The sequence below is a fragment of the Simochromis diagramma genome, unplaced genomic scaffold (genome assembly GCF_900408965.1).
Source record: "Simochromis diagramma unplaced genomic scaffold, fSimDia1.1 OVJJ01000483.1, whole genome shotgun sequence".
NCBI lineage: Eukaryota > Metazoa > Chordata > Actinopteri > Cichliformes > Cichlidae > Simochromis > Simochromis diagramma.
The window spans coordinates 7,821,148-7,848,625 of NW_024386835.1; the positions used below are offsets into that span (position 1 = coordinate 7,821,148).

At 40.4% G+C, this 27,478-nt stretch overlaps 1 protein-coding gene across 4 annotated transcripts; it reads left to right on the forward strand.

Annotated features, from left to right (window-relative positions):
- The first annotated feature begins 572 nt into the window (after positions 1 to 572).
- LOC120731866 (ataxin-7) lies at positions 573 to 26,678 on the forward strand. 4 transcript variants are annotated; one of them, XM_040029198.1, is made up of 14 exons: positions 573 to 748; positions 2,174 to 2,274; positions 3,108 to 3,209; positions 7,469 to 7,681; positions 7,917 to 7,985; positions 15,378 to 15,482; positions 19,359 to 19,647; positions 20,088 to 20,407; positions 20,757 to 20,839; positions 21,500 to 21,780; positions 21,931 to 22,120; positions 22,230 to 22,351; positions 22,451 to 23,597; positions 24,308 to 26,678. In XM_040029198.1, the coding sequence occupies exons 4-14, from the start codon at positions 7,477 to 7,479 to the stop codon at positions 24,323 to 24,325; spliced, it is 2,829 nt and encodes a 942-aa protein (XP_039885132.1). In that variant the 5' UTR covers positions 573 to 748; positions 2,174 to 2,274; positions 3,108 to 3,209; positions 7,469 to 7,476; the 3' UTR covers positions 24,326 to 26,678. The 4 variants fall into 4 exon arrangements, with proteins under 4 accessions (XP_039885132.1, XP_039885131.1, XP_039885129.1 ...); XM_040029197.1 differs by having other exon boundaries at positions 573 to 2,274; XM_040029195.1 differs by lacking the exon at positions 2,174 to 2,274.
- The last annotated feature ends 800 nt before the right edge of the window (positions 26,679 to 27,478 follow it).

Sequence of the window (27,478 nt, forward strand, 5' to 3'; positions counted from 1 at the left end):
ACTTTTTTAAGGACACTGCACGTTTTGACACCCTGCAGTCATGTTCAAATTCCCAGGGACTCTTATTTGGGCAGGTAGTTTGAAGCATTCGCTGATATGAAAACTGCAAATAGAATCATCAGTCAAACCTTGTAATAAAAAAGTCCTTTAAGAGTGTTCTGACTTTGCACCGAAACTAGGTTTTAAACCCCCCCATTGCTTCTGTTATAGATTTTAGTTCAGGATTCTTTCATTCCCATATAATAGTTATCTCTGTTTTTGCCCGCAATTATTAGTTAATCGATTTAAATCGTTTAAATCGAATTAAACATATGTTTGGTGAACGTATTGTAGTATTTTTTTATTTATTAATTTTTTTAAATTGCACATGTCAATTGTAATGATTTCCCCTATCACATATCTCCCAGGCTTCATGCAATTGTAAATACTGCATTTAACAGGGGAATAAAATAAAAATAATAAAGAAATAAATTTAAATAAATAAATAAATAAAATCTCCTGGTGAAGAAGTTCGGCGGTGCCATGCAGTCATTGGTCAGTTCGCGCTTGCGTCGTGGCGCGGTGACGTTTTTCTCTGTCCCAGAATGCAGTCTGGTAAACAGACATGGAAGCACCAGGTGAAGACCTCCACAGAGGCTGAGCACTAAACTCGCTCTTTTCCACCGTCTTCTGTCTCCTTCACCCTGTGCATCCAGTTGATATATATCAGCCAGGTGTCAGACTTACGTCTACAGGATCCAGAGCCTTGGTAAGAGTGAAATTGTTGTCGATATGTGACCGCGGCTAATGACTTCTGCTGGGCTGTCAGGCTGCTGTCAGCTTCCTCGCTGGCGCTAGTCATGGCTGGCTAACGTTAGCCAGCTAGCAGGCTAACGTTAGCCATCGGTGCTGTTTAGTAACGTTTGTACCAGTCACAGACCCACACTAGATTGAGCTTAATGTCATGACACAACGGCTTATAGACATTTGGTCTGTTTTCAAATACCGTATTTCCGGTGAAGGTTAATGTTGTCTTTTTTATTCAAAAAAATAACTACGATAGTGTAATTAGTGTCGAGTAGAAGTGGCAGCATTTCTAGCCAATACGAATTCTGGTTCCTGTGTTCTCTCTTATCTATGTGTCAGAGTTGCACCTGTCTGCCAATGACAACAACTGTTTTTCTAAAGAAGTGACATAATGCTATGTTCTTCCACTCATGGCCTTTAACATACTCATTTCATAAAGTCAAAACCACAACCGAACTAAGGCTAAGCTACGGGTACTGGTATGTTTATATTCCGTAAGAATGTTATTAACATTGTTCTTAACCGGTATAGGCCTTTTCAGTGAATCTATATAAAGGTGGAAATCCAACATAACCAGTTCCCCAATCCAGTCATTGTGATAATTGGATCATATCTTTTCTGTCAGAATCTCATTTTATTTCTCATGTTTTTATGTAGCTTTTGTTATTTAGCCACCCAGTTGAGAAAGATAAAACAACAAAAAAGAATAAATAAATTAAGCAGATAACACAACAGATGACATCGGCTGCTGCCACCGTAAACATAATCTTACATGCTGGTCAGAAGTCAGTGTTACTGATGTTCAGATGATATATTAGTGTATTCTAGGCAATTTTTCTGATATAATGATAAACATGTTATAAGCCCGTATTAATACTGTGACATCGTAGAGGCCAACGGCTATAATGGTGGCACTAGCTCTTTGCCACTTTATCAGTGTTGGCATTTATGACAAAGATGTGAGAATTGTCTGTTAGTATTGTTTGACAGCACATGCATACAGAATCAAATATAATACTAATATTTTAGTTCTGCTGAAACTTTTCCCTTCTGCATTGTCACAAGTCAGAATTTTTGTTGCTGTCGAAAGGTTAAATAGCATGTTCCACAGACACCCATATGCAAGCGTTTACATAATACTCTGTAATTGTTTCCCACTCTAACTTACTGAAAGTTAACAGGAAAGTATTGACTTCTAGATGTCTATCCATATAGATAGATAGTCTATATGTATTACGTGTTGTCGAATGTGAGAATAGCGCAGATAGTACTGTGGTGAATTTTCACTGAGTGACTGTGTCCTGTGTCCTCAATCTTCCAGCCAGGCAGCTTGTTCACCTAAACCACACTAACTATTAACAATTAATAATCTTCTGCTGTGAGCTAGATGTGAGAAGAGAAAACACTGGACAGTCTCCCGACCTGACTCTCTGAACATTTTCCAGACTTGATGTGTGAAAATAGTTTCGGACTGCCACTTTTGCAGCAGTAAGATTCTTATTTTTCTTTCTGCTTTTTCTAAAAGTTGTTGTGTATATTAGCAATACACTTTTTTTAACGTGTAGCACCAGTAAATCCTGGAATTCAGGTCGCCTGCAGTGAATTTATTTTGATTTCATGCTCATTATAACAGATTTTTGACATTAGATAACTTAAACTTAAGATGTGTGGTTTAGTTCTGACGGTATTTAGGTTGTAAGCTTTAAAGGGTTGCAAAGCAACATTTGATTAACAAATGTAAAGTTGGTGGTACCATATGGCACAGTACACCACTGAATAAACAGCAATATGCCTTAAATGTATGAAGACAACAAAAAATATAAAAATGTCTGCATGTCTTTAAAATGGATTCCTGTAGATGTATGTGTTTCTTTATGTTGACTAAGTTGATGGATGGTAAATGAACTGGTTCTTATATAGCGCTTTTCTACTCATCTGAGGACTCAAAGCGCTTTACACAACTTGTGCATTCACCCATTCACACCATTCGCTATAAAGCACATTTTTCTAAGTGCTTTATAGCTAACATTCACACATTCATACTCCGATGGATGCATCAGAGAGCAATTTGGGGTTAGTATCTTGCCCAATGATATTTGGCATGCAGACTAGGGGAAGCCAGGAATCGAACCACCAACCTTCCGATCAGTAGATGACCTGCTCTACCGCCTGAGCTACAGCCACCCCATTGATCACTAAGGGGACAGGAATGAAAGTGTTTTTTTTACACATAATTCAAAAATTCCACCTACTAACTATAGAAAGGAAAAGGTGTGGTATAGTTACATCTTCCCTCAATGCATGTCTGTGTATGTCTCCAGATTTCCTATCCAGTGTGTGTGTGCCAGCCAGGAATCACCCAAACTGATGTGGATCATCTGATTGAGTTTAAAGATAAATTCCTTGTTTCTTGTTTTGCCAAGGTAAGATCTTGCTGCTGTTCATTTCAAAACTGTATTGACATGTGGTGGGTTTTTTATGTTTCCTCATAGCTGCAGAATAATCATACCTAGTCATGTAGTACTTCCATCACAACGGCCCAACACCGAATACAGTTTCTATTGTAAAGTATTCAGTATCAAGGAAGTGTTCAATTACAGCATCAGTGAGTTGCATCTGAGGATATGCTTTATACTACTTGTTGTATTGGGCTTTAAGATTAGGTTTTTCTTTTTACTATATGTGTATGAATTGTTTGAATTTAAAAAAAAACCCAACAGTGCAGCTGCCCCTCAGTAAATATCAAGGAAATTACAGAAATTGTGTAATTTCAAGACTTCTATGTTGGACTACTTAATGTTACAGAGGTCTTCGTTATTACAGCATCTGTTCTCTGTATGTTGCTTAAAAGATCCAACATCAGCTGGCTGATCCAGCGTCCGCTAATCTGCTTTGTTCTGTTCTTTGAACTCACAATAGATTTTGATTAGACTCACTGGATTAAATCATCTGAGATGATTACATGCTTCTGCTGTGTTTGACCAAGTGGCAAATTTTGGGCTAGAAAATGAATCCAACATGGATGTGCTAGATAAATAAATGGCCATTTGAGACTGGCCCCAAAAGCAAGTCAATCTTTACAGGCTGTTATGTTAAAATGTCCAAGTAAATGACGGTAAGACATCTTTATAGCCTGGTACAAATAAACAGTTTATGCCCCATAGACAGGTAAGCCTCTTTCATAATGCATGGTCACTTTGATTGGCAGGTGTGTGGTACAGCCTAATCTAGACGTTTGTGGTTCAGTTTTGGTGAGTGAAATTCTAGTGTTTTATTAGTCTTTTACTTAGTAGTAATAAGCAGATATCTCTGTCTGTGTGCTCCATCTGTACAGCAGGGCTGTTCCTCGTAATACCAGTAAAAGTGTCAAAACATCAGCAATATAGCAACACCATGCATTTGCATCCTCCAGCGTGCACTATAACAAAGAAAGGCCAGGCCTATCTGAGAGTGAGAACTGTATATCCGTCTCTGATGGTGATTTTAGTCCAGATAGTTACAATCTATATGTCAGGAAAAGCAAACAGTGGATTACTGATGTAGCTATGTTGTAGCTGGTACAAGGTCTCTTGGTGACAATATTGGTCAGGCTCTTAATGCTTTACAAGGTTAAGTTAATTGAGTTATTGGTAAATTAAGGTATTAAGCAGTTATTTTATGATTTAAATTTTCTTTTGGCTAGCTTTGGTTTACATTTGGACTAGAGTGCTACTGTTGCTGGCACCTTGTTTCAACATATTAGCACTTCAATTAGGCAGTCTGTCATCAGTGACAGTAACTCATTAAAAAAGGGTGGAAAGTACTCTTTGTTTCGTTTAAAAAACAGTAATAATAATAATGGCACTGTGTGCAAACGGCAGTAATTAAAAAGAAAAAAGTATTCAGTATTTTTTTACAATGTCATAAATATTATCTCAGATTTCCTGGAAGTATTCTGAAATAATACTGAGTCCAGCTAGCATTAGCTGATAACTTATCACTTTACCCTTTCATTCACCTATGGGAGTTTCTGTCTCTAAAAACAATAATGACATCATGATTGCTTGTTCCATCTTTATATACAGTCTTACAGTCTGGACATGGGTATTGATTCTGAAAATGAAGATAAACTCAACAAAAGCTTGATGCGACTTGAGGACCAGTGGGAGTGTTCAATTTTTCACCTTACTAGAGCAAAATCTTCTGTGAGAGGGCAATCTGGAATTAACTAAGAGTATTTACTTGAAGGTGATTTCATAAAAACGGCAAGAACATGAGGAGGGGGTCAAACTGAGATTGTTTTTTGTTTTTAAATGTGCTTACAGAGCAAAGTAAAGCATAAGGTAATGTAGCCAAGTAGAGTAGAAATGTCTGCTGTGAATCACGGTGTAAAACTGAAAGGGACAGGAAAAAAAAATCCTAAAGAACATAAAACTAGGGAAGACCAGCTGGGCTGGACTAGGCTCCAGTTGAAGAGTTGGCTCTCTACCAAAATATCAATCACCATATACTGGAGTGTATAGAAAGGGGAAATCTCTTCCTCCAAGCCACAGGAAAGATGCAGCAGTTGTGACCTCTTTCAGGTACAGTAAGCTTGACGTTCTTGTGTGTGTCAGAGGCATGTTGTCACTACCTTTGTGATGTTATTGCTTTTACTCAGCTACTAACATATGGTGCTAATAAGTTACATATGCAAATTATTTCCTCTCCAGTGAAGCAGTAGTTCTCTAAAATTAATGAGTGAGGGTACGTGAAAGGATGACGGTAATCACACAGTCCTCCTCCTCTTGAAATGCTCTTGTTATGATCAGTGCACTAATTGTTAACTGGTTCCTCCCACAAGAATGTCACAGCTATGCAGGGCAGAGTTCCTGAAACTACACTATTGCGATCATTTTGCTTTGACCTTACAGATATGATGCTATGGCAATAAAGGCAACAGATGTTTTGAAGAAATGAAAAATCTGAGGGCATGTCAAATAACTATATCCAGTTAAAACATTAAACCAATTGGCATCAAGGTTGTTAAATTGACATTATTGTAGTTTCAGTGTTAAAAAATGCTCTTCATCACAGTGTTTGAGCACACACACAGCCAGCACATTCAGGATGATGTTTTTAATTTGCATTTAAATGCATGATGGTAAAATTGTACTTTCAAACAGATTTTTGAGATCACAATTTACTAATACTGTTTTTTTTCCTTCATTTGTTTGCTCATTTTGTCTTTTCTTTTCTTTATTACCATTTTGTGCTAAAAGCAAAGAGAAGTTTTAAATGTACTTGAACTATTTAAGCTCTTCATCACACTGTGTGATCACCTGATTTATTTGACGCAGCAGAAACCAATCAGCATTTGGTAGGTGATAGCAGTCAGGAAGACTGACACCAGTTGATACTGATGTTCATCTGATAATATCAGTGCATTCCTACACTAAACTCTGTACTCGAGAGGGCCAAGGCTTTTTGGAGTACTTGCCAAATTGGAGTAAGAATTTCAGGTAGAGGAGTAAAATGGGTACACAGAGTCCAACACTGCATGTTTAATATTAAAGATTAAACGCCACAACAGATGAGATGTGCCATTTAGAAGTAATTTCAGTCAGTGTGTTACACCGTCTTTATAAGACATCTGTACTTTTCTAGGTTTTGTTTCTGGCAAGAATGTAAAAGGATCCCAGTTCTAGTTTTGTTTCTTTTTTTTCTCTCCTTGTTCAGCTTTACTTAGGCGAGCACATGCTGTCTGGGTAGAATGAGAAATGTTTCATTTTGAAAGTGAAAGTAAACATGGTAGATTATAACAGACTTTGTAAATCTGAAATGCTTAGAAATTAAAAGGTTTGTGCATGTCATTCAAAAATCTCTGAAGTCTTGCATTTATACATCTTAGACACGTGTTTAATAGTAACATGACCCTGTTTTAATTTTAAATGGAATCTAATGTAACTGACCGTAATCCTTTTATACAAAGTCAATATCTCTAAATGTATTTCTCTCATATTTTTCAAAATATTGGGAAGCTAATGCATACATTCTAAACATAAAGTCATTATAATATAGTATTTCACTCATAAGTCACCAGTAGAAAGTCTATATATTGATATCAGCTTTATGGCTCATACATTTAAGATGTTAAAGCTCACATTTTCTTAGTATGGGAAGAAAACAAAGAATCAATAATAAATTATAAATATGTTATGGTCAGTCATCTTCTAATGTCACACCCACAATTACTAAAAAAGTATTTAGTATATCTTACAACTGTTTATATGGAGTCAAATCTCAAAAGCGATCCTTATTAACTAATAACTTGTGCATTAAATTGGTATTATTACTGTTGTTGTTCATTTATAATCAATCACAAATTTGCCTCAAAGCACTGTATTTGATAGCATCGTTATTCTTAAGTATAGTTTACAATTATTAAATGTAATTTACATTTCTAAATGATAGCTAGCGAGTAAGCCACAGCCAAGGGAACCAGCAACCTTCAGCTGAATCGCCAGCCGGCCTATTTATTCGACGTTAAACAGTATGTTGTGTAAGCTTTGTACTTGTAACGTCAAGTTACCACACAGGGCGATTTTTTTTTTCCGAGAGGCGGGTTTGCTGAAAACAACACGCGTATGCCCGTGTCAATCAGTATAAAAGTCCTCCTATCCCGAGCTCTACCAGCGCTGACTCTCGTGTTGTTACATTGTAGCGGAAAGAATGTCGGAAAGGGCCGAGGATGACGTCAGGGGGGAGCAGCGCCGAGCGGCCAGGCAGCAGCTGAAGCAGCAGCAGATCCAGCGGGGAGAAGGCTCCACAGCAATGGCGACTGTTGCAGAGCGGAGATCGTTGCCTAGTCCAGAAATAATGCTGGGACAGCCTTGGAGCAGCTGGGTCGACGCCGCCAAACTCCACGGCAACGACGGTGAGTTCCCCAGCGTGCCGTATGTTTGCGAGGAAGCGAGGTAGAGCGCGACAGTTGCCAGTCCTGTCTTTTTTTTTTTTTTTTTTTTTTTTTTTTTTTTTTTTTTTTTTTTTTTTTGGCCGAGTGCATGCAGTTTTCGGTTGAATATGAAGAAACGCTACTGGTAGCAACAGCACGGGCAGGGAAGCAAGTGCAACTATTCATTTGTGTGTTTCGGATCGCTCTCATTTTTTAGGTGCTGAATCGGAGGAAAGTTTTAAAGACTTCGGGAAAAATCGAGAAGCCATGCGTTTGTGCAGAGAAGGTGAGTGTTTTTTTTTCCCTCTAGGGCCAAAGGTGTATTTTGGTTATGGGGGTTAACACGCATACATACATTCACTCACGCTAACATGGATTCAAACACTTTACTCGTGTCGTTCTGCAAAACTTATAGTAAAACAAGCGCACCCGGATATAATCAGTCAGACGTGTCGGTAATTCATGTGGTGACATTTGCACATGAACCTAAAATAACTTAACGATTAGCAACTTGGACTTGCTGACTAAAGTGATAATGCGTATTTCATTGGATGGTGTGTTTTAAAGGGCTTTGTTTCGCATCCATATTTCTCCCATTTTGCAAAAACTTCCACCATGTTTCACATCTCTCCCCTTATCGTTAAGACAACATTGATGTTTGTTGCTAAGAGAAATGCAAAGTATAAAGAAGTTAAAAAGTTACTTCGTAGGCATAGCCCTGATTTTTCAAAACAAAAGCCAGCATAATAATGTTAAACTACTGCTGTTAAAAGAGCAAGTTGGACTTTTTGTACAATATATTTAAGTTAAAATGTTAAGTTATGTTTTTGCTTACTTCAGTTTAACAACCAACATATGATGTTAACCAATGGTAATAGTTTTACTGTTTATTAAGAAAAATACTTAAAAATATTTATTTATTATTTATTGGCCTTTTAAACCACCAACCAGTATGCATGAGCTATTCATGTATGAAACATATAAAACCCTGAATAGGATAAAAACAATCAACCAGGCTACACTGATTAAAATCTTGATATGACTGTTGTTCTGCTAGTAGGTGTGGTTATTCCAGGGTTAACACATAGTTGGTTTAACTAATAAACTCTTAAAGGACAATTGTAAAATCATGTCAGAGGGCATCATCTTAAACAGCAGCCAAAACTCAATGTACAACACACAGATTGCCTGGCTTCTGAGCTAGAGAGAGGTGTTTCAAAGCAGTTTGTACTGCAGTTTTATTTTTGGAAACACCTCGATTAGCCTTAGCTGATTGGGCCTGCTGGCAGGCCTTGATTTAGAATGAATTTCATCACAAAGGTAAATTGTTATAAAATTAAAATTGCATTTTGTTTACTTAAGACTAATGTGATGCTTAAGTTTCTAAGCTGAAATATAACACGCCAGACCTCAAGATTGAAATAAGGATGAGTCTGCTGGCGAAATGAAGTGAGGACTAACCTGTTCATTTGAGGCACAAGTAAATCAAGTGATGAATCAACTTTGTCACTGTGGTGATTGTAAGCTTAGCTTGTTCTATGAAAGGCGTTATGCCGAGCTAATGATGTACATTGTCTTGAGTTATTAATTAGGCAGTCTACTTAAAAGTGTATACCTATGGATAGGACATGTTTGTTCTTGTGTTTTATACATTTCACCACGATGTAGTTACTTTCTAAAAAGGAATTTTATCTCCTGCTGACGGAGAAAAAAGCAGGGCATGTCATGTATGACCTTGCTGTTAAGGAGCAGTTACTGCAGTAGGTAGGCTAACAAGATTAAAATGCATTCTTTTGTTTAAGCTTCTTTTCAGAACTAAATGTGGACTAAAAATAATAATCTCTGTTTTGAAATTGTTTTTACATGGATCATTTTGGTCAAGAGAAAACGGTGCTAATCAAGCAAAAACCACAAGAAGCTCCTTTAGACGTCAACACCATCAATAATTCTCCGGCCAGCTATGAATCATTCGCTGTGGTGTGCTTAATCATCAAAAGAATTTAACAGGGTTCTGACCTAGGTGATTCACATTGTGAAGGCACAAATGTTAAATTTTAGTAGTTCGCATTCTCATCGTTGTTGTTAAAGCATTGATCGACATATTGGATGGACAGTATTTTTAAGTCATTTCACATACGGCTACGACGTAACCTATAAAAGTGGCAATTGCTGTTGCCAGCATTCGAATTTGCATGTGATGGGTTGTTATTTGCCTTGCGGTCGTGCCCTCTTGTTTTATATGTGGTATAAGCCATGATGGTGACAGATAAGACAGCTCGGACGTTTTTCCCTCCTTGGGTCAAACATATTTGTCTGTCAAGTTTTTCCACTTATTTGAACATTTCCTCAAATCTATACTAATAGTTTCAGAAGTCTCCATCCAGGAATTTGCTAAAATCTGTGATTTCCTATATTGAGGCGATGATGATTATTCTGTCACTGATAAATTCAAAAACTGGAGTGAAAAAGTGCCCAGAAACACATTGGCCTGTTTACTACTGTCAAATCTTCCAATCACTGTAATTGTTGACTGCATCAGTTTGACGTGCAGTTACATTTCTCAGGAAGTGATCATCAGGAAACAGTGTAGTTTACATCATGACATTGAAGATTTAAGACAGAAGTATAAATTCATCTTAAGGCCCAGTGTTTGAGCCCTCACAGACTGATGATGTTACCTGTTTAGTGGTTGTGTGCGAGAGGTTGGGCACTCAAAATGGTATATACAGGAATAGGACGGCAGGTTTGGGCTTACCATGTGATATTACATTGATGGCTCAAAAACATATTTGTTGTTTGGGGCATTTTATGTTACACTGTTTACTTTCTGCATGGCCAAGGCTGAGCCATTCATGTGAATTGAACATCTTCTCGGTAGTGGCTTTAAGAAGTACTAATTCACTTGCTTTTGACAAGCAGCAACAAAAACGAACACAGTATGAACAGGTGACGAATAGATGAACACATTATATAGCATTTGGTTCATGTTAGCATTTTTTTTCCTCTTTCCTTCCTTTGTTTATTTACTTTTTTAATGTTTTCAGGCTTTTCCCCCTTAACCCACAGTTTAACGTCACAACACTATGAACTGTGGGTAATTCCCTATGGGAGTGTTTGCAGAAATGCAGTGTGAGCATAAAGGGCTCACAAAACCTGAGAGAGCCCTTGTGTGTTTGAGAGTTTAACAGTGGGACAGCCCTGAGGCCTCACTGTCTTAGTAGTAATGCACTTTGAAGTCACACTTTGAATGAGTGTGGAGATTGGCGGTTCAGCCTCTCTTCGTTTTTGGCACATTAGTTTGTCCCACACTTGTGTCATCATTGCCTATCCAACTTTATTTGGTTTTCCTCCTCATGTGTTGAATAAAGGAGGGGGTTTATTGCAGACTGCTTCACAGAGGATTTATCTAATATTGCCTTTTTTGTGTGTGTGTGGTCAGCAGAGTGTCCTATGTGCTTGATGCTATGATGCTCTCATGCGTTGGGCAGATAAGGGAATAGTTTGAGTAGGAAAATGAAGTAAGTCGTATGCTTGGTTAGCTACCAGCTTAAACTGAGTTGAACTCTTACGGGAGATAGTTAGATGCTGCTCTCTATCGCTGTCAACAAAACACAAAATGATAGATTATGTCTCGGAAAATTTCTGTCCTGTGTAGAGTTCATGAAACTTGGAGAATCAGCGCCCAACGTGCAATGGAGCGGTGTTGATGGTACGAGATGTAGGACACCACTAAGTCACTGTATCTTTTCATTTGTCAACCATTTAGAACATTTTTCTGCATAAAGGACAGAGACAGAATGCTCATCTGAAATTCAAAGATGCGGGGTCAGTTGACATTTGGCTGTCATGAAACATGTCTTTATCATGTTGCGGCGTCTGTCAGTGACTGTTGTTTGTGTCATGGGGCTCATCAACACATGCTGCTCGTGGCAGAAGTTTGTCTTCATAGAAAGCCTGTGTGTGCGCGTGCGTCTGGTAGGGGTATTACAAGTGGATGACTACATCGCTCTGCCATGACTCACCACCAGATTCCTCCTGTAGCGTTACTGCCATTCTACCACACGCAGATGAATAACATGCACGCACACAGATTATAAGAATGTATGGTACTGGATGACTGATGAATTCATCATTCTGTCACGCTGTTGATAAATTTTACAGTGGCACTGCCACAGTCAGGGAAGCTGGGAAATGTAGTGCCACTGTCAGCCACAGGTCAGATGCAGCCAGCATGTGCGCTACTCGGCGGCAGCCAGAGCTGCTACGATTGCACCTAGATCGTTCATCACTGCCACGGATGAGGATGCTTAAATTAACTGGACTCTCATTCTCTTCCCCTGCCTCGTGCTCTCAGGCTCTCTTTTCCTCCTCCTTCAAGCGTATGTCCTTTGCTCACTGCCTCTTTGTCTCGCAGAGGCCTCAGACGGCTTCTCTGTTCGTTTACTGCGACTTTGTTCCCGTTTTGCGCTCTTTTCCTTTTGGCTTAAATTCACCGTTTTGTCTTATTTCTTGTCTACATTGACTTTCTTTCTCTCTGTCTTTAACACCTCATGTTTGAAAAAGAAGAAAATGGAGGTTGAGACGAGGGCAGACACAGTGGCGTTAGACCACTTTTGAAGTCGGACAGTTTTAGCAGTAAAGGCCATTTAGTGCTACGGCACTGAACGTGGAGTAGCAAAGCTGTATAGCATGTCTACTTTCATAGTTGAGCATCCCATTAGAAAAATACTAATGAAAAATACTGCACGTGAACTGCTGCAGCAGTTTGGAAACGAGTCTTGTTTGACCTTGCTATTGATCCAGTGAGGAAATGTGGTTGGATGCTGCAGTTCCTGTCCTGTTTCAGTAGATTTGAGAGAAAGGCAGTTTTAATGAAAAATACACAGGAAGTTATTGATTTGGCAAATATGTTTGCTCTCTCATTATATCTGCAATTTGCTACTTGGATAAGCAAATTGGGTAGAGACAGAATAGAATTAAAGTAGATGCGTTGAACATAGAAGTTGCCTACGCTAGCATTTAGCTATTGTTTTGATGGCTTGTCCTTTTGCAGCTGGCATAGTGAATACTCCATGTCACATTTTACCACTCGTAATTCACATGCCTTTGTCCATTAAGTGAGGATATTTTCCTTCCTCTTTGTAGCAAGCAGATACTTTGAAAGCAAGTCTTTTTGGTCCATTGCTGTTGAAGGAGACACTTGGCAAAATAGCTTCAGACAATTGACACACATTAAGTAGCATTGGACTTGTCAATTCATCCACACACGATTGCCTCTGACCTCCTTGAGAGAGAATCTGCCAGGTACATCTTTTATACGGTCTTTGCTTAATGGCCCTCATCCCTTCAAGACTTGGCCAGTGATGTTTGGAGAACCCTTGACGGTCCTGGCGGAGTACATATTGAACAGGGGCTCCACTTCTCTGCTCTTGTATCCTCTCCTCTGCTCATCTCATCATAACGCCCCAGGCAATCTCTTAATTAGCCTCCTTAATTAGGTGGTTTCTGGTTCTCTCCGCCAGGGTAAATTTTGATCACATTCTGCTGAGAAGCAGCACTTCCCTCTGATTCGCCTTGGAGTGCCTTTAAAGCGTGAGGTTTGTCATTGGGCAGAGGTTCTCCAGCTGAAGACACCTTTGCATTCTTGCTTTTTATGGTTTTCTTTGTATTTGCCTATTTACTATTGGGAAATTCTCGTTTTTACAGTTTTATCCAGGAAGAAATGCATCAGGATCCATGATGTTGTGTGCGTCAGCATTTTAATTTTAACCCTATACTGTCATCTTCATGGAAATATGACCTGACTTTAGGGATCAGGTTTCACAAGGTGGTAACCTACATGACTAGTTTAGTTAAGCTGCATTTTAAGCATTTCTGTACACCTGGGACAGCCAGCTTTTACATCTTGAAAAACACCATAAATAACTCCATTTAGTCTGCCCAACTGCAAAAGTAATTCATTCTTTATAGGTTAATTTCATAATTACTTTTACCAATTAAATCAATCAATTAAATATTAAAGCCGTGTTTGACAGAGAAAACCTCAAACAAGCGTTGCGACCTGGTCAAGATTCAGAATTTCATTTGGACCTTTTGCAAAACTGCCCCTTCTCAGAATATCTGGTAGTTTCCCTTGGTAGCTCAGAGTGTGGCATTCCAAAAGGCAGACTTTCTTTGTTTCTTAATAACAACATAGAAAGCACTAAGGAGATGGCACCCACCTTATTAAACCTGATTCCTTAGTGATATCTCCTAATTATTGAGTCAGAAATGTCGCACACTCTAAGCCAGTCCTGGGTTTGTTTATATCTTGGAAAGGCAACCTTTGGATTGGTGCTTATCACCAGTACTTGTTCTCCATGGTGAATAAGGGCTCATAAGTGATCTATATTTACAAATCACTCCTGGGTTGCATGTGTAGACTTTACTTGGCCAAACTGCTTTCCTGAGCTTGTTAATTTTTTAAAAATTCCTATTATGAGTTGTGTTACAAATTTATTTTGTCTAAGCTGTTGAACAAGAGCACAGTTTCCGAACTTTGCCTCTGTAAACCACCACAGTGGATTTCTAATAAAGCAGCACTGTGTGATATATTGTGCAGGCTCTTGCTACAGCAGTGCTTTACATAGTTAATCTATTTCAAAGGTTCAAAAGAAATTGGACAGTTAACTGATATGCAGTTTCGTGGCCAGGTGTGGCCTGTTGTTTCATTTTAAATTAAGAAGATAAAAGGCTAGGAGTTGTTTTCAAGTGTTAAATTAGCATTTAGTAGTTGTTCATGAGTATTCTGACCAGCGAGGCGTCATTTAGGAATGAATGTTGATAAGATTTTGTTCACACCTGCTTCAGTCTTTATCGGTTTCAGTTTTCTGTGTGCAGAAAAAGCAGGTTTACACAGGTTTTTATTATCTCAGTCACTAAACCAATACTGCCTCCTACTGTCTGTACTGGAGGACATTGAGGGTACAAAGGACCCCCTGACTGTTAAAGGCCAAACAGAGCAGTTTCTTCAGGTCACTGCCCTCAATGCAGATTAGTAGAACACAAGCCACTGCACACAGCCTCAGCATGGAAAGTATGTAGCTCCAGAAGCACCTCAACTCTGGCTACTTTATAGGTTCTCTCACTGACTGGCTGAAAAGCAGATATTGACTTTAATGTATTATTTATAATCTGAAAATGTTGGAATTATGTTAGTTTGTCCACTGAACTTTGAGACCGTGAAATGTAGGAGCTATGTAAAAGAATATCTACCATTGCTAAATGGGTGGGGCAGTATTTTGTACCACTTGAATTTAACTTGAGTCTACATTTATGACTCTGTGATTGCTAAATTTCCTTTTCTGCTGCGATGGAGTAGAAAAGGACAATTCTGAAAAGTATGGCCTTGTTCACACATTTATGGATCCCACTGTATGTGTTAGACAATAATTCAGAATTGCTGTTAGGGCTCAGCCAAGAATGCATTTTCTTGTGGTCTGCTGCGTTTGTCTATTTACCCCTCGGCCCACTCCCCAACAAATGCACATTAAATATAAAACAAAGTAAGCAGTTGATGTTTGGTTGCACATTGAACAGTGTGTATTTTGCAGAGTCTGCTGCCAACTATGGCATCGGTCACGCTTTTATTTATTCTCCTTGAGTTGAGCCCCATCTGCTTCTATCTTCCCGTTTACAGACATGTCCATATTTGGCCAGTGTCCCGCACAGGACGACTTCTACCTGGTGATGTGCAGCCACTGTGGTCAGGTAGTCAAGCCACAAGCCTTTCAAGCACACTTTGGTAAGTGATACACACGCACACACACGCCTTGATGTATCTATATATTCAGTTATTTTTCATGCAGCTGGGGTGCAGAGCTAGATTTCCTAGATTCAAGTAGTAGCAATAATCCACTACAACAAGGAGGTGGCTGTTACTGCAGATACTCAGCAAGGTTTGGGAATAAAGAATTGGGGGGACTCTGTATCCATACCCCCCATACCAAGAGTAATGTGATGTTTCTTTGATTAACACACTCCTAGTAGTGCTTCTTCTTTCTGTGTACCTCCCCCACCCCCCCAGTTTTCTACTCCACTCAGTAGCCTATTTATTTACTGTTTGTGTGTTAAAAATTATTGTGTTAATATTTGATAGGTCTCTTTCAAGTCTTTCCAGTAGTGGGCTGTTTTAACAGATACAGCTCAGATAAGATTTCTAGTACTGTTAAGACATTAAACTGGGGATGTTTCAATGGCCACTAAATACCTGGAAGTGCCTGTTCTCTGAAGTGCAGCAGCAATTACACTTATCAAGGTCAACCACAAGAGGGAGGTATAGCAGCATGTGGCTTCTAGGGTAAAACTGTCCTTGGAACTGTGTGAACATCACTCAGACTTCTCCATCATTGTTAAACAGTATAGATATATGGGTGTGTCTGAAATACAGCCTCTATTTTGAGGTGTCAGGGGGTTTTGAAGGAACTGTAGATAAACACTGGATGGCAGTACCAAGTGTAAAGTAAAACAATCATTATCAGAACATGTGGCTTTACTCCACATGCAGGGGTTGCATTGTTAATGCAGACTGTGCTCTGCTTGGTCCATGGTGTAGAAGCACCCAGAGATTTACAGTGATTTCATCATGTTTCTTGATATTTGTTTCTTCAGCTGTTTGCTGCTGCTGATTCTTTGTGTGAACAGATTGTCTGTAGTGTGTTTATCATAATGAATGCACCAGTCTCTTTTTCGTCCTTTGCAACATCTTTAAGTTCTGTTCTCAAAATCAGGCGGTGAAGCTAAACCCAAAGATTTCCCATCACAGTAAATCTTCCGATTTGAGCCGCTAGATGCAAATAATTACTTTTTTTTTTTTTTAAAGAAGCTTTTAAACCATGCAGTATCAAAATTATTAAAAAAAAAAAAAGTTTCACTTAATGAACTTATTGCATCAGCTATAACCACACAGTCTAAATCTAAGTGAAACTCTGTAGCCATGTATGTGTGGCCATACAGAGCAGCAGTGCTCTTGCTGTGTTTTACCCCATGTCCTCTCTGTGATGTCATTATGGGAGGACCCCGTGCAGCGTTAACGTGGGGAAAAGGCACTGATCTCAGCACTATTTAGATGGTCTCAATATGATATTAGCGTGCTTCTTTGAGCCCATCTGTCTCCCTTTAGGTGTCTGTGCTTCTCGGCTGAGGCTGAGCCCAGCAGGGGTGACACTCACCACGGAACGGGAAGCTGCTGCTTTGCCTGGCGTTTTATGCATTTGTTTATGAACTTGTCTAACAAAGACTCCTCAGAGATCGAGACATACAGAATTTTACACTCAGTGTCTTGAGCTCAAATGGTAAAAGAAGGGAACCACGGTGGATTTGAGTTTCTGGTTAACTCAAGGTTTTAGTTTTACCTTTTTTTTTTTTTTTTTTTTAAAATAGGTTACACTTTGTCTTTACTTAAACATGATGCCTGTGGAGTTTGTAGTAAGGCCATTACACTTCTTGATTTTCTTTCTTTTTTTTCACTTCTGTAGGCTGGGATTCCCCCATGCCACTGAGCCAGCTGTTTGATAATATGAAACATGATATTAAGGCTCCTCCTATGTCTTGTGTCTGTCTGTCCTTTTTCCTTACCTTTTTTCCTCCTCTACATCAGTTATGACTACCATTGGTGCTGCTGTTGGCTTTTGTTGTTTTGTAGACAGAGCACCACTGTCTCACTTGGATATCTTGTTGTGAGTTTGTGTGCAGAGGTTCGCTGTTGACTGGGACAGGACAAGGCAGTGAGAGGAAGTGGGAGGGAGGCAGTGAAAGAAAAGCTTTTGGGTTGTTTGGCTTCTTAGAAGTGGGAGGGGAAAATATCTGGAGTGTAGGTTGAATATATGTGCAGGAGAGGCCCCTAGGTGTGGAGAGGGCACGCTTAAAAGCAGTTTTTTCCCTTTTCTTTCAGAAAGCAGAAGTTTAACAGTTAGGTGTGTGTGTGCGTGCGTGTGTGTGTGTGTGTGTGTGTGTGTGTGTGTGTGCGTGCGTGTGTTCTTGAGGAATATAGCTGAAGGCAAATGGGAGTGGTACCTTTTTTTGAGCATTTGTATTCTTTGTAGCCACTCCACTTTTGTTTTTGTTACCTGTGACAGTGAGTTTTGTCCAACAACCCACTCCCCAGCTTTACCATATAGTTAGCTATAATCACACAAAATGGGACTAAATCAAAAGACAGTTGAGAGGTGACTGCACACATAAGCATGATTAGTTTGGGGCAGAGGGTCTAGGTGACCATACTTGGCAGAAGACCTTTCATGTTACTGTTATTTATTTATTTATTTATTTATTTATTTATTTATTTATTTTTTTACCATTTAAGAAGCTTTGAAAAAAAGTTAAAATACTTTTTTCCTATAATCCTGGTGGTTTTCCTTTGGCCAAAACCTCTTTCGTGGAGGTGCCTGTTTTTATTTATTTATTAATCATGCAGGAAAAACACTGGTGACAGTAGCCAGCTGACACAGATTCTTGGTAGAAAATTACTAATGCTTCTGGTGCTGATGCACCTTTATCTCTCTTTTTTTTTTTTTAAGCATGCAGTTATTTTCTGTCCTGTCTTTCGTTGCTGCTTCTCAGAGCTGACTATGAGTGTTTAGTCAAATGTTTATTTGCCGTCTCTCTTCTGAAATTCTCGTTAGTCACCTTTGTCTGTCTTGTTTCTCTGTATATCCTTCAGTTTTGCTCACATGCAGCTTCCAGCAGGAGATTCTCTCCATGTCAGATGTTTCCTCACTGCTGAAAATTCTCAGTTTGGTTTAGGTGAGGGAGCTCCCTGGATTGAGCGTGATCGAGGCAGGGCGTATGACACCCACGCTCACGTCTGTCAGTCTCTCTTTCTCTACATGTAATCAGAGCAGCAGGAGTGTATGTCGGTCTGTGTCACCCAGAGCGCCCACTATTTCTGTTAGAGAGCTGCTGCTTTTGCCAAGATTCAGATCTCTCTGCTTCATGCTTCCAGTCATTTCTGAATTAAAACAAAAATCCTTCATGATGTTTTTGTCTATCTTTTTCTTTTTAATTGTTTATGCAGTGGCAGCTAATCAACCTTAAACTATGAAGTGCTTGTGTAGTGGTGACATTGGGACAGCAGCTTTTGTTGTACGCTGTTACTAAAAATAGGATGTGATGTGAGCCTTTTTTGAAAGTAGATCTGTAATTGTCTTGTGTAAATGTGTAATTGGTGTGATTTGTGTTCACACAGAGTTTGTTCATTTTGGAAAGCAGTGTGCTTAAAGACAGCTAGTTTTGGATTTAAGCAGATGAGCATTCCCCCCCCCCCTCCAAGTTCTATTTTTGTCTTTCCATCCACAACTAAGCATCACTCTAACCTTTTCTGCTGTCTTACTGACTTTCATCAGTTTGCACAGCAGCTGTTATAAGAAGCTCAGGCAAGAAAGAAAGCTCTTGACCTGTTGGCCAGTTCTATTTCAAGATGCAGCGCATGAATCACCAATACTGCTTATTAGCTGTTCAGCTAACATGCTCACAGCTGTTAGAGGGAGATTTTTAATGTTTCCATTTCTCTTTTTTTTTTATGAGTCACAACTATGTTTAGTCCTATAGTAGTGTTGGATTATAATTGGTGTGTTAACTATTATGTTTTAATGCCTTTCTGGTTTGTTTGTTATCATTTTAGAGAGAAGACACAGTTCGGCTAGCAAACCAGCGTCCACCTCGCCGTTTCCTGCGTCTGCCAGGAACCGGAGCAGCGGCAGTGGGATTGGGCCCGGGGTGGGCTCTGTGTCCGTAGCTGCAGTGGCTACCGGAGGCATCCTTGGTCGACCTACAGCTGCTAGCTCAAGCTTACCCTCCTCTTCATCGTCGTCCTCCAATCCCAAACTTGTCAAACCAGCCAAAGAGAAGCTGCCAGGCGTTCAGCGAAGACCCCCCTTTGCCCCCTTCAGGATGAACCAGCCAGAAAAGATGTAAGTTTCACTCTGCACAGGTGCAGGGCTGTTACAACCACATTTCTGGCAGACATACTAAAGTCTAATTTAAAAAAACAAAAACAAAAAAACAATTTTGAAATGGAGACTACTTGTAATAGTTTTTGTAGCAATACTAGTACTTGAAAATAAGGTACTACTGCTTATTGATGGTTTATGTGGCAGTCAGAGCTATTTGCCTTTACTGCTTGTTTCTCGGTAGAAATCTGATTCAGTCATTTATACGCGAGTGTTGATTTTGACCTTTTTCTTCTTTTGAAGGTGTTTTATATATAGCGGAACATTAGTAGTGATTGTCCTCGAAGGGCCACCCATATGTCCACATCTGTCTCTTACCATACGCTTGTCACTGGCTCACTGTTTCTAACTCTCAGCTTCCTCCTCACCACCCTTTTCATCGCTGTCATCTTCTCTTCCAGCCTTCCAGCTGTCAAGATGGACAAGATGCATCCGAAGCCGGACACGCCAGCTAAGCCGGCGCAAGCTCCATCTGCCCCCGCCACCACCTCATCCTCCTCTACATCCTCCTCTAGCACCACTGTGAGCTCCAACACTACCGCCATCACGACCTCCTCATCAGCCCTAAAAGCAGGCCTTAACTGTCCCTCCATACCAAAGCCTCCATTACTGGCCCCAGGCCAGATTCCCAATGGCAAGGGCCACCTCACTGTCCTTTCGGAGAAGAAGCAGGACAGCAGCAGTGCGAGTAGCAGACGTCACGTTAACAAGAAAGTCACAGGTCAGCTGGAATGTGGAATGAGGGGGGACTAGTTACATTTTGTCATTTTTTTCCAGAGTATTTAAGTCTCATACAGCATTACATGCTTAGCCTGAATGTTTTTGTTTTTTATAACCTTGCTTTTTAATCTATTAGACGAACCTCCCATTAGGTTCCTATTTTATTGCCTATGAAAGAGTGTAACTAGCAGACATCATTTCAGAATGTTGTCGGCAGCTTAAACAAAATGTCCCACACATTATCTTAGAGGGGAAAGGCTTATGTAATGTTAATGTTTTGCATAACACAACTTGTCCCAAATTATGAAGGTAACAAATGTTTTTCTCCTCCCCCTTTGCTCTGCCATCAGAACGTGAGTTTAATCCAGATATCCACTGTGGCGTTATAGATGTGACATCTCGAAAACCCTGCACAAGATCCCTAACATGCAAGGTAACAAAGTCCCTGCTTTGCATGCTGCAACTGAGCTGTATAAATGCATTTTATTTTTAAAGAGAATTGGGCTGGTAATGCTCAGCAGTTTTTCTTGTTGTCAGCAATGAGGATCAAAGCACACTTGCTAGATTCACAAGATGATCTAACGTGTTCTTGACATACTTGTGGAGGCAGCAAGCTTCAAACCTCTGGGTGAGCGTTTCCCACGGCAGCCACAGGCTGACAATTGAGGGCCGGTGTTTCTAGGACACATGCTGTCAGCTCAGATGGTTTGCCACAAAGAGGAGCACAGCGTAACTCTGAGGAGCCTGTAATGATGAACTCTACTGTGAATATAGGAAACTACAATGTCTGTGTTTAATGAAACGGCAAAATGCCGTCACTCGTTGTGTTTTAATAGAAGTGGAGCACTTTGGCATACAGTTCAATTATGTCGTATTATTCTATTTAATGTGTAGAATATTACCAAAGTTATTCTTTGCATTTCAAAGGATGGTTGTGATTGATTGTGATTGATGTTGTAAAAATTTGTTAGAGCCAGAGCTGCCAAGTATAAACAGCAATAAAAAAAAAAGGGAATTAAGAGTGGTTCTAAGGAGAACTCTCTCCAGCTCTTACCATAATGAAAATTCTATTGACTTTATAATGTCTCAACAGACACATTCCTTAAGCCAGCGGAGGGCGGTGCCAGGGCGGAGGAAGCGCTTTGACACATTGCTGGCAGAGCACAAGAACAGAACAAGGGAGCGGGAGAGGGAGCGAGAACTCCACCAAAATCATTCCCAGCAAAACCCCCCTCTCAGGGACCTACACCCCTCTTCCCACCTCACCTCTGGCCATGATGCCCACCAGGTGGCTCATGGAAACGGCCCAGCCCTTGATGCCACTAAGCCTTTGCCAACTGGAAAGCCCAAATTTCACAGCCCTGGTCTTCCACGGTAATTGCTGTGCCACACTTTGATTTTTTGCTGTGCTTGTATTGTGTCTGTGTGTAGCTTTGCTCACACAGGCGTAAAACAGACAGTTTTAATTTGATTCAGCTTTGATGAATATGGTGAAAGTGACTGGGCACAATTTCTCTCCATTAGACTAAACAGCAGTCACGGAGGTGGTATTTCTGGAGACTCTGCAGCAGTCCACGAGTCGCTACACCATCCCCAAACGACCCCCGATGGCTTTTCTAGACCATCCAGTGATGAGGGAGAGAATGAGGAGCGTGAGGACAATGCTGAGAAACTGGACTGTCACTATTCAGGTTATCATCCACGACCGGCAGCTGTAAGTGCACTTCATCTGCTGTTACCTCCAAGGAACTTTCCTTTTTTTATTACACTGGTCAAGCCATTAAAGATTACAGTTCTCATCTGTTCTTCCCTTCTATTCCCAGTACTGTACTTTTGGGAGTCGACTGTTTGGGAGAGGCTATTATACCTTTGACCGGCGATGGGACAAAGTGCGATGTACCCTCACCACAATGATGGAAAAGCATGTCAACTCCCAAATGTGGAAGTAAGTCAGTCTTGGACTCATCCTTTTTTTCTTTTTTTCTTTTTTTAAATTTATGAGTCAAGTTAATAATTGGCTAATTTCTGATATTCTTTGCTTTAGGAAAATCCCCTTAGCCTTGGAGAACTCCTCCTCTGTTGCACCCACCCATAGGACAAGCACAAATTCCCACTGTAGCACTCCCTCTTCAGGCTTCCTGGGCCCTCCTGCCACCTTGCCCCAGACTCCTTACAGCCAATCCTACGAGGGCAAGTCAGTGCTCTCCTATGGGACCACCTTAAATGCCCGCAGCTCGCCGCAGGGTGGGGCTGAGCACCCGGCCTATGGCACCACACAAGCCCGACAAGTGTCTTCGTCGCCGCAGATGCCTTCAGCCCACTTGTCCTCATCCTCTTCTTCTTCAGCTCCTTCCCTAACCTCAGGCCGGGTGCCTAAGTCCCGTTCCTCTGGCAGCAGCACTACCAAATCGTCATCATCTTTTAAGCCCAAGGAGAGCTCGTCTGGCTCCTCCATAACCGTCATCCCCAACGCCACCAGTGGAGGAAGCACTGGAGCCAACAATACCAGTAGCGGCGCTAGCTTCAGCTCGGGGAAGAAGAGGAAGAACAGTTCTATCCTCTCTTCATCCCATGGCTCCACTGAATCTTCCTCTTCCAATGCCAACTTCTCTTCCTCCTCTTTTAAGAAGAACTGTGTAAATGTCGGCAGCTCAGGGAGCACCTACCACCACAGCTCATTAGGTCCTTCGTCCTCATCGTCATCCTCCTCCCATAGTGGGGTTCACAGTGTGGGGCTTAACTGTGGGCCTACTGTGCGAACAAACTCCCTTAGCCTCAAGGCCGAGCTCTCTGGCAGTTCCGCCGGTGGCTCCTCTGGGCCACCAGCACGAGGTCCTCCCTCGGGCAGCCCTGCAGAGTCCATCAAGCGTATGAGCGTGGTAATGAACAGCAGTGACTCAACACTTTCATTGGGACCTTTTGTCCACCACCAATCCTCATCTGACCACCACACCAGCTTTAGTCACCACTCCTCAGACGGGCGCCTGGAGGCCAAGAAGCGCAAAAGCTCTTCCGCCTCCAGTGGCGTAAATAGCGGAGGTGGGGAAGGTGGGCTCGGAGTAGGAGGTGGGGGGCCAGGACCAGGTAGACCCAAAGTGGCCAAGTCACCTGCCATTAACAACATCCATGGGAAGCATGGGCGGAGTATACCAGGGACACCGGGTCTACCCAACAACTCTCATTTACATCAGGTTGGTTTTTGAGACACATTCAGGATGTTTTTGTTTTCACTGATTGCATCTTGTGAAAGATTTTGTTTCTTTCTCAGTTCACTGCACTTAAAATTTGGGGATGTGGGTCATCTTAGGCTAAGGATGGATATTATTAAGATTTTAAGGATACTACATTAAACCATGATTACAGTTCCACATTTTTCAGATATATATATTAGGTCACGGCAATTTTCTTATTCTGAACACAGACTAATAAAAGTGTAGTGTATTACTTCAAAATAAATGAATAAAGTATGTCTATGAACACGTCACAGTTCTGAGCTATCATGCACATAAACTGCATCCTCCAAGCAAAGTGCCCAAGTGGTATTCAGCCGTAATCCTTTTAAAAACTTTTTTCTTTTGTTTTTCATGTGAATTATCAAAATGAATGAAATATTAAAGAACCTGAAGGGCTGATATAAACTGAGTAAAGATGAGGAAATGAGGTATTTATAGTGTTTGATATATAATGCCAAAAGTATCAGGTGATAAGACATTTCTGATTACATTCAATGATCTTGCCCGACATTTGAATCTCCCGATTTTAAAAAAAAAAAAAAAAAAAAAAGGACAAAGAAATAATTCTTGCTAGAAATTAAAGCCTCATCTTAAACTGCAAAACTAGTTTATAGACTGATGACTTTACAGCCATTTTAAGATTATGTTTTTCTCCTCTCCTTTTCCAGCCAAAGGCTCGTCCCTGACAGTGGTGTCCGGCTTCAGTGTATGAAACTGGCAGGCGGGCGGGAAATAATCCAGAGTGGTCCGCATACTGCTCTGGAATGCATGAGGCCTTCTGAAATCAAATCCACATTACTCTCAGCTTCCCACAATCCTCAGGGTGGAGATAATTTGGACTGCCCAATGATGTATATGTGGTCCTTACCGTTTCTCCCAAAGCCATGTGTGTGTGAGGTGCGGGCAGGGGGAACTGAATTGGGGATAGCGTGGAGCGCCAGGGATCTAATGCGCAAGCCAAGGATCCCCCCCACGCCACTGTTGTCCCAGTATTCTGAGAGGTCTTCCTGTTTGGTCGGAGGAACAATTGCAACAGCCATCGGTCTCTTGTCCTGTAGTTCAAAGGTCATTGGGTTCAGGTTAAGGGCTGCTGCAACAAGCCGTCATGACACTGAGCAACTGGGGAGACAACGAGCAGATCTCTTCCGTGTTTGTTTAAAAAAAGAAAAAGAAAAAAAAAGACTGTGTGAGAGTGTGTGTGTGTGCTTATGTGTGTGTATGAGTAATGTTTTTTCTCATGTCAAATTCTGCTGGACTACTGGAATTTCCAACTTAATTACACCCCCAGCGCCTGATCTCAGAAGCCTTGCAAGCAAAGCAGTAGGAGAAGCAAACTGTTACTTGCAAAAACCTTAAGAAAAATACACACAATCACCTTGTTTCACTTCTTGTTAGTGTGATTCTCCCTGGCGACATGTTGAGTTACCTCGGGTAACATGCAGTAGCCTGAGACGAGCCCGTAGGGATGATCTGGTCACTTCTTTTATTACCCGGAATAATTATGCAAGTGTTACCTTTCTATGATTTCTTATGATCTTTTTACACTGGACTACAAAGAGGCTTTGTAGACCTGGTGAAGACGGTTGTGCTTTTAAATGTGAAAAGGACACCTGATGTGCCCATTCGATTGGATCTTTTGTCAGAGAGGGAGAGCTCTGTCTCGAGGAAGCCTGTTAATTTTCGGAATCTTTTCAGCGTGCAAAATGATAGCCACAGTAGACCTACCCCCAACTGTGAACAGCACTAAATAACTACTTTCTCCACAGGCACTGCTTTAGTTGTCCACAAAGCAAGCCAAAAAGCTGCTATCAGCTTTGCCAACTACTTTTATTTTATTTTATTTTTTTTAAGTAAAAGGTGGGCAGTCTTGCTTATGAAGCGGTGATGGCGCATTTGTGGATTGAAGAAAATCTGTGCAAGCTGTATAACTATAGCCACAAGTTACTTACACCGCTGAGTGAATTCCACAGCTGTATGTGGGCAGATGTGAATTTTATTTTATTTTTTAAACATAGGGAATCAGGTATGGTACGTCTTAACTGGAGCAAACTTGCACGTCACCTGTCTTCTGTGGGTATGATTGTCCCTCCTGTGTGTAACCACTACCCAAGCTCTGGACGTTACAGTTTGAATGCCTCGCAGTAACACTATGTTCAGAAGAGATTTGTCACAGTAGACGAGGCATTGTACTCTTGTTCCGCTGTCAAAATAGTCTTAAATCAGGCAATACTTGCCCCACTCGTTGGGAAATAGCTTAGGTCAAGAGGTCTCGGGGACGAGCGTTACAGTGTGAGATTCATGGAGATGGCTTCACTGGATATAGATCTTAGATCTTTTGGCAACACCTGTTTTATGGAACATCCACTGATGTCAATTAGTGTGGAAAACCTAGTAGACTTTTTTTTTTTTTTTTTAAAAATCTTCAGTTAGCTTTTTCTTTTTTTTTTTTTTTTCTTTCTTGTAGCCTATGTATCAAACAAGTATTGAAGTATCCCTATTTGAGAAAACATATTTTGTTAACAAATTGTACATAGTTCAAATATGTATTTTTGCACAGGCATTTTTTTGTACACGCAGAATTTTTGGTACAATTTTGAAAAATCATTATTTATTTAGTAAAAAACAAAAAACAAAAAAAAGATAAAGTCAGAGAACATGACTATTTGAAGTGGTTCACTGCCAAGTCTATATAATGCAATATGCCTATATGTGGAAGCTGAAGCATCTCATGAATCGTGTACTGGGATCCTTTAGGGAAAGAAGTGTTGTCACTGTAGCATGTGTCTGTATGACAGGAAACCTTTATTCACTTTTCAAGGTCTCAATCACATGTGCTTTTACAACACATTTTATGTTGCCTACGAATTAACAAAATAAGTTACTCTGCGACCCAATTAGCCTGTGATTCTGCGATGTCGTGCAGGCTCGAAGCTGTGCCCCCGCTGTCTAACCATCTTTCGTGGACTCTTCAGTCGTAACACTTTGTAAACCTTAAACACATTTCATGATTGAAACATGTTCTTTTATTCCAAAAAAAAAGAAAATAGGCTGAAGGGACTTCAGAAATTATTGCAAGGAATAGGAACATTTTTACGGTCCAACTGCTTGCGTCGTTGTTGCCAAACGAGTAATTTGAATCACAGCTTTTAAAGAACGTGTTGAGCAGCTCTTAAAAGAAATATCAAATTAAGAAAGTGCCTGAATTAGTTTCATCCCAACTGTTTGAGGACAGTATTCGTTGGGTTGTTTTTCCCTTACTTGAATGTTCAAAGTATTTAGGGGATTTGGCTTTAAGTCTGCCTCTGAACCCTAAATGTAGTGGAACTTGAGCTTGTCAGCTGCCCATTGCGAAACACTTGTTCTGTTTTTGTTTTCTATTGAGATTTTCTTAGCATCGGTGTGTGGCCTAAGCCCCCTCCGGGTTATTAGGGTTTGTATTTAAAAACTTCACTCAAGTGTTTTGTTTACCCTCAATCTCTACTGACATCTCGACTTTGTTTCCAGTACAAGGAAACATTACGAGGATGTTTTCTTTCTTAGCACCGTAGACTTGGAATGTGAAAGTGAGAGAAAATACAGCTTGTCTGGGAAGAAAAAAATAAAACCACCATTCATACTATGTAAAAGCGTGTATAGATTTTTTTTTTTTTTTTTTTTTGGTTTTGTTTTTGGGGTATACATTATCAGAATCATTTTCAGCTGGACTTATGTATTGGCTGCTATGTAATTCATGAACAAAACATAGGTTAGAATTAATATTTAAAGTAAAGATTGTATAGTATATTTGTTTTGTAACAAGTTTCTGTAAATAAAATAATTTATACTGCTATTTATAAGAA

Coding starts and splice junctions, on each gene's coding strand:
- LOC120731866 (XM_040029197.1), top strand. CDS start 7,477: ATGTCGGAAAGGGCCGAGGATGACGTCAGGGGGGAGCAGCGCCGAGCG. Junction 7,682..7,916: donor CAAACTCCACGGCAACGACG/GTGAGTTCCCCA, acceptor CTCATTTTTTAG/GTGCTGAATCGGAGGAAAGT. Junction 15,483..19,358: donor AGCCTTTCAAGCACACTTTG/GTAAGTGATACA, acceptor TTATCATTTTAG/AGAGAAGACACAGTTCGGCT.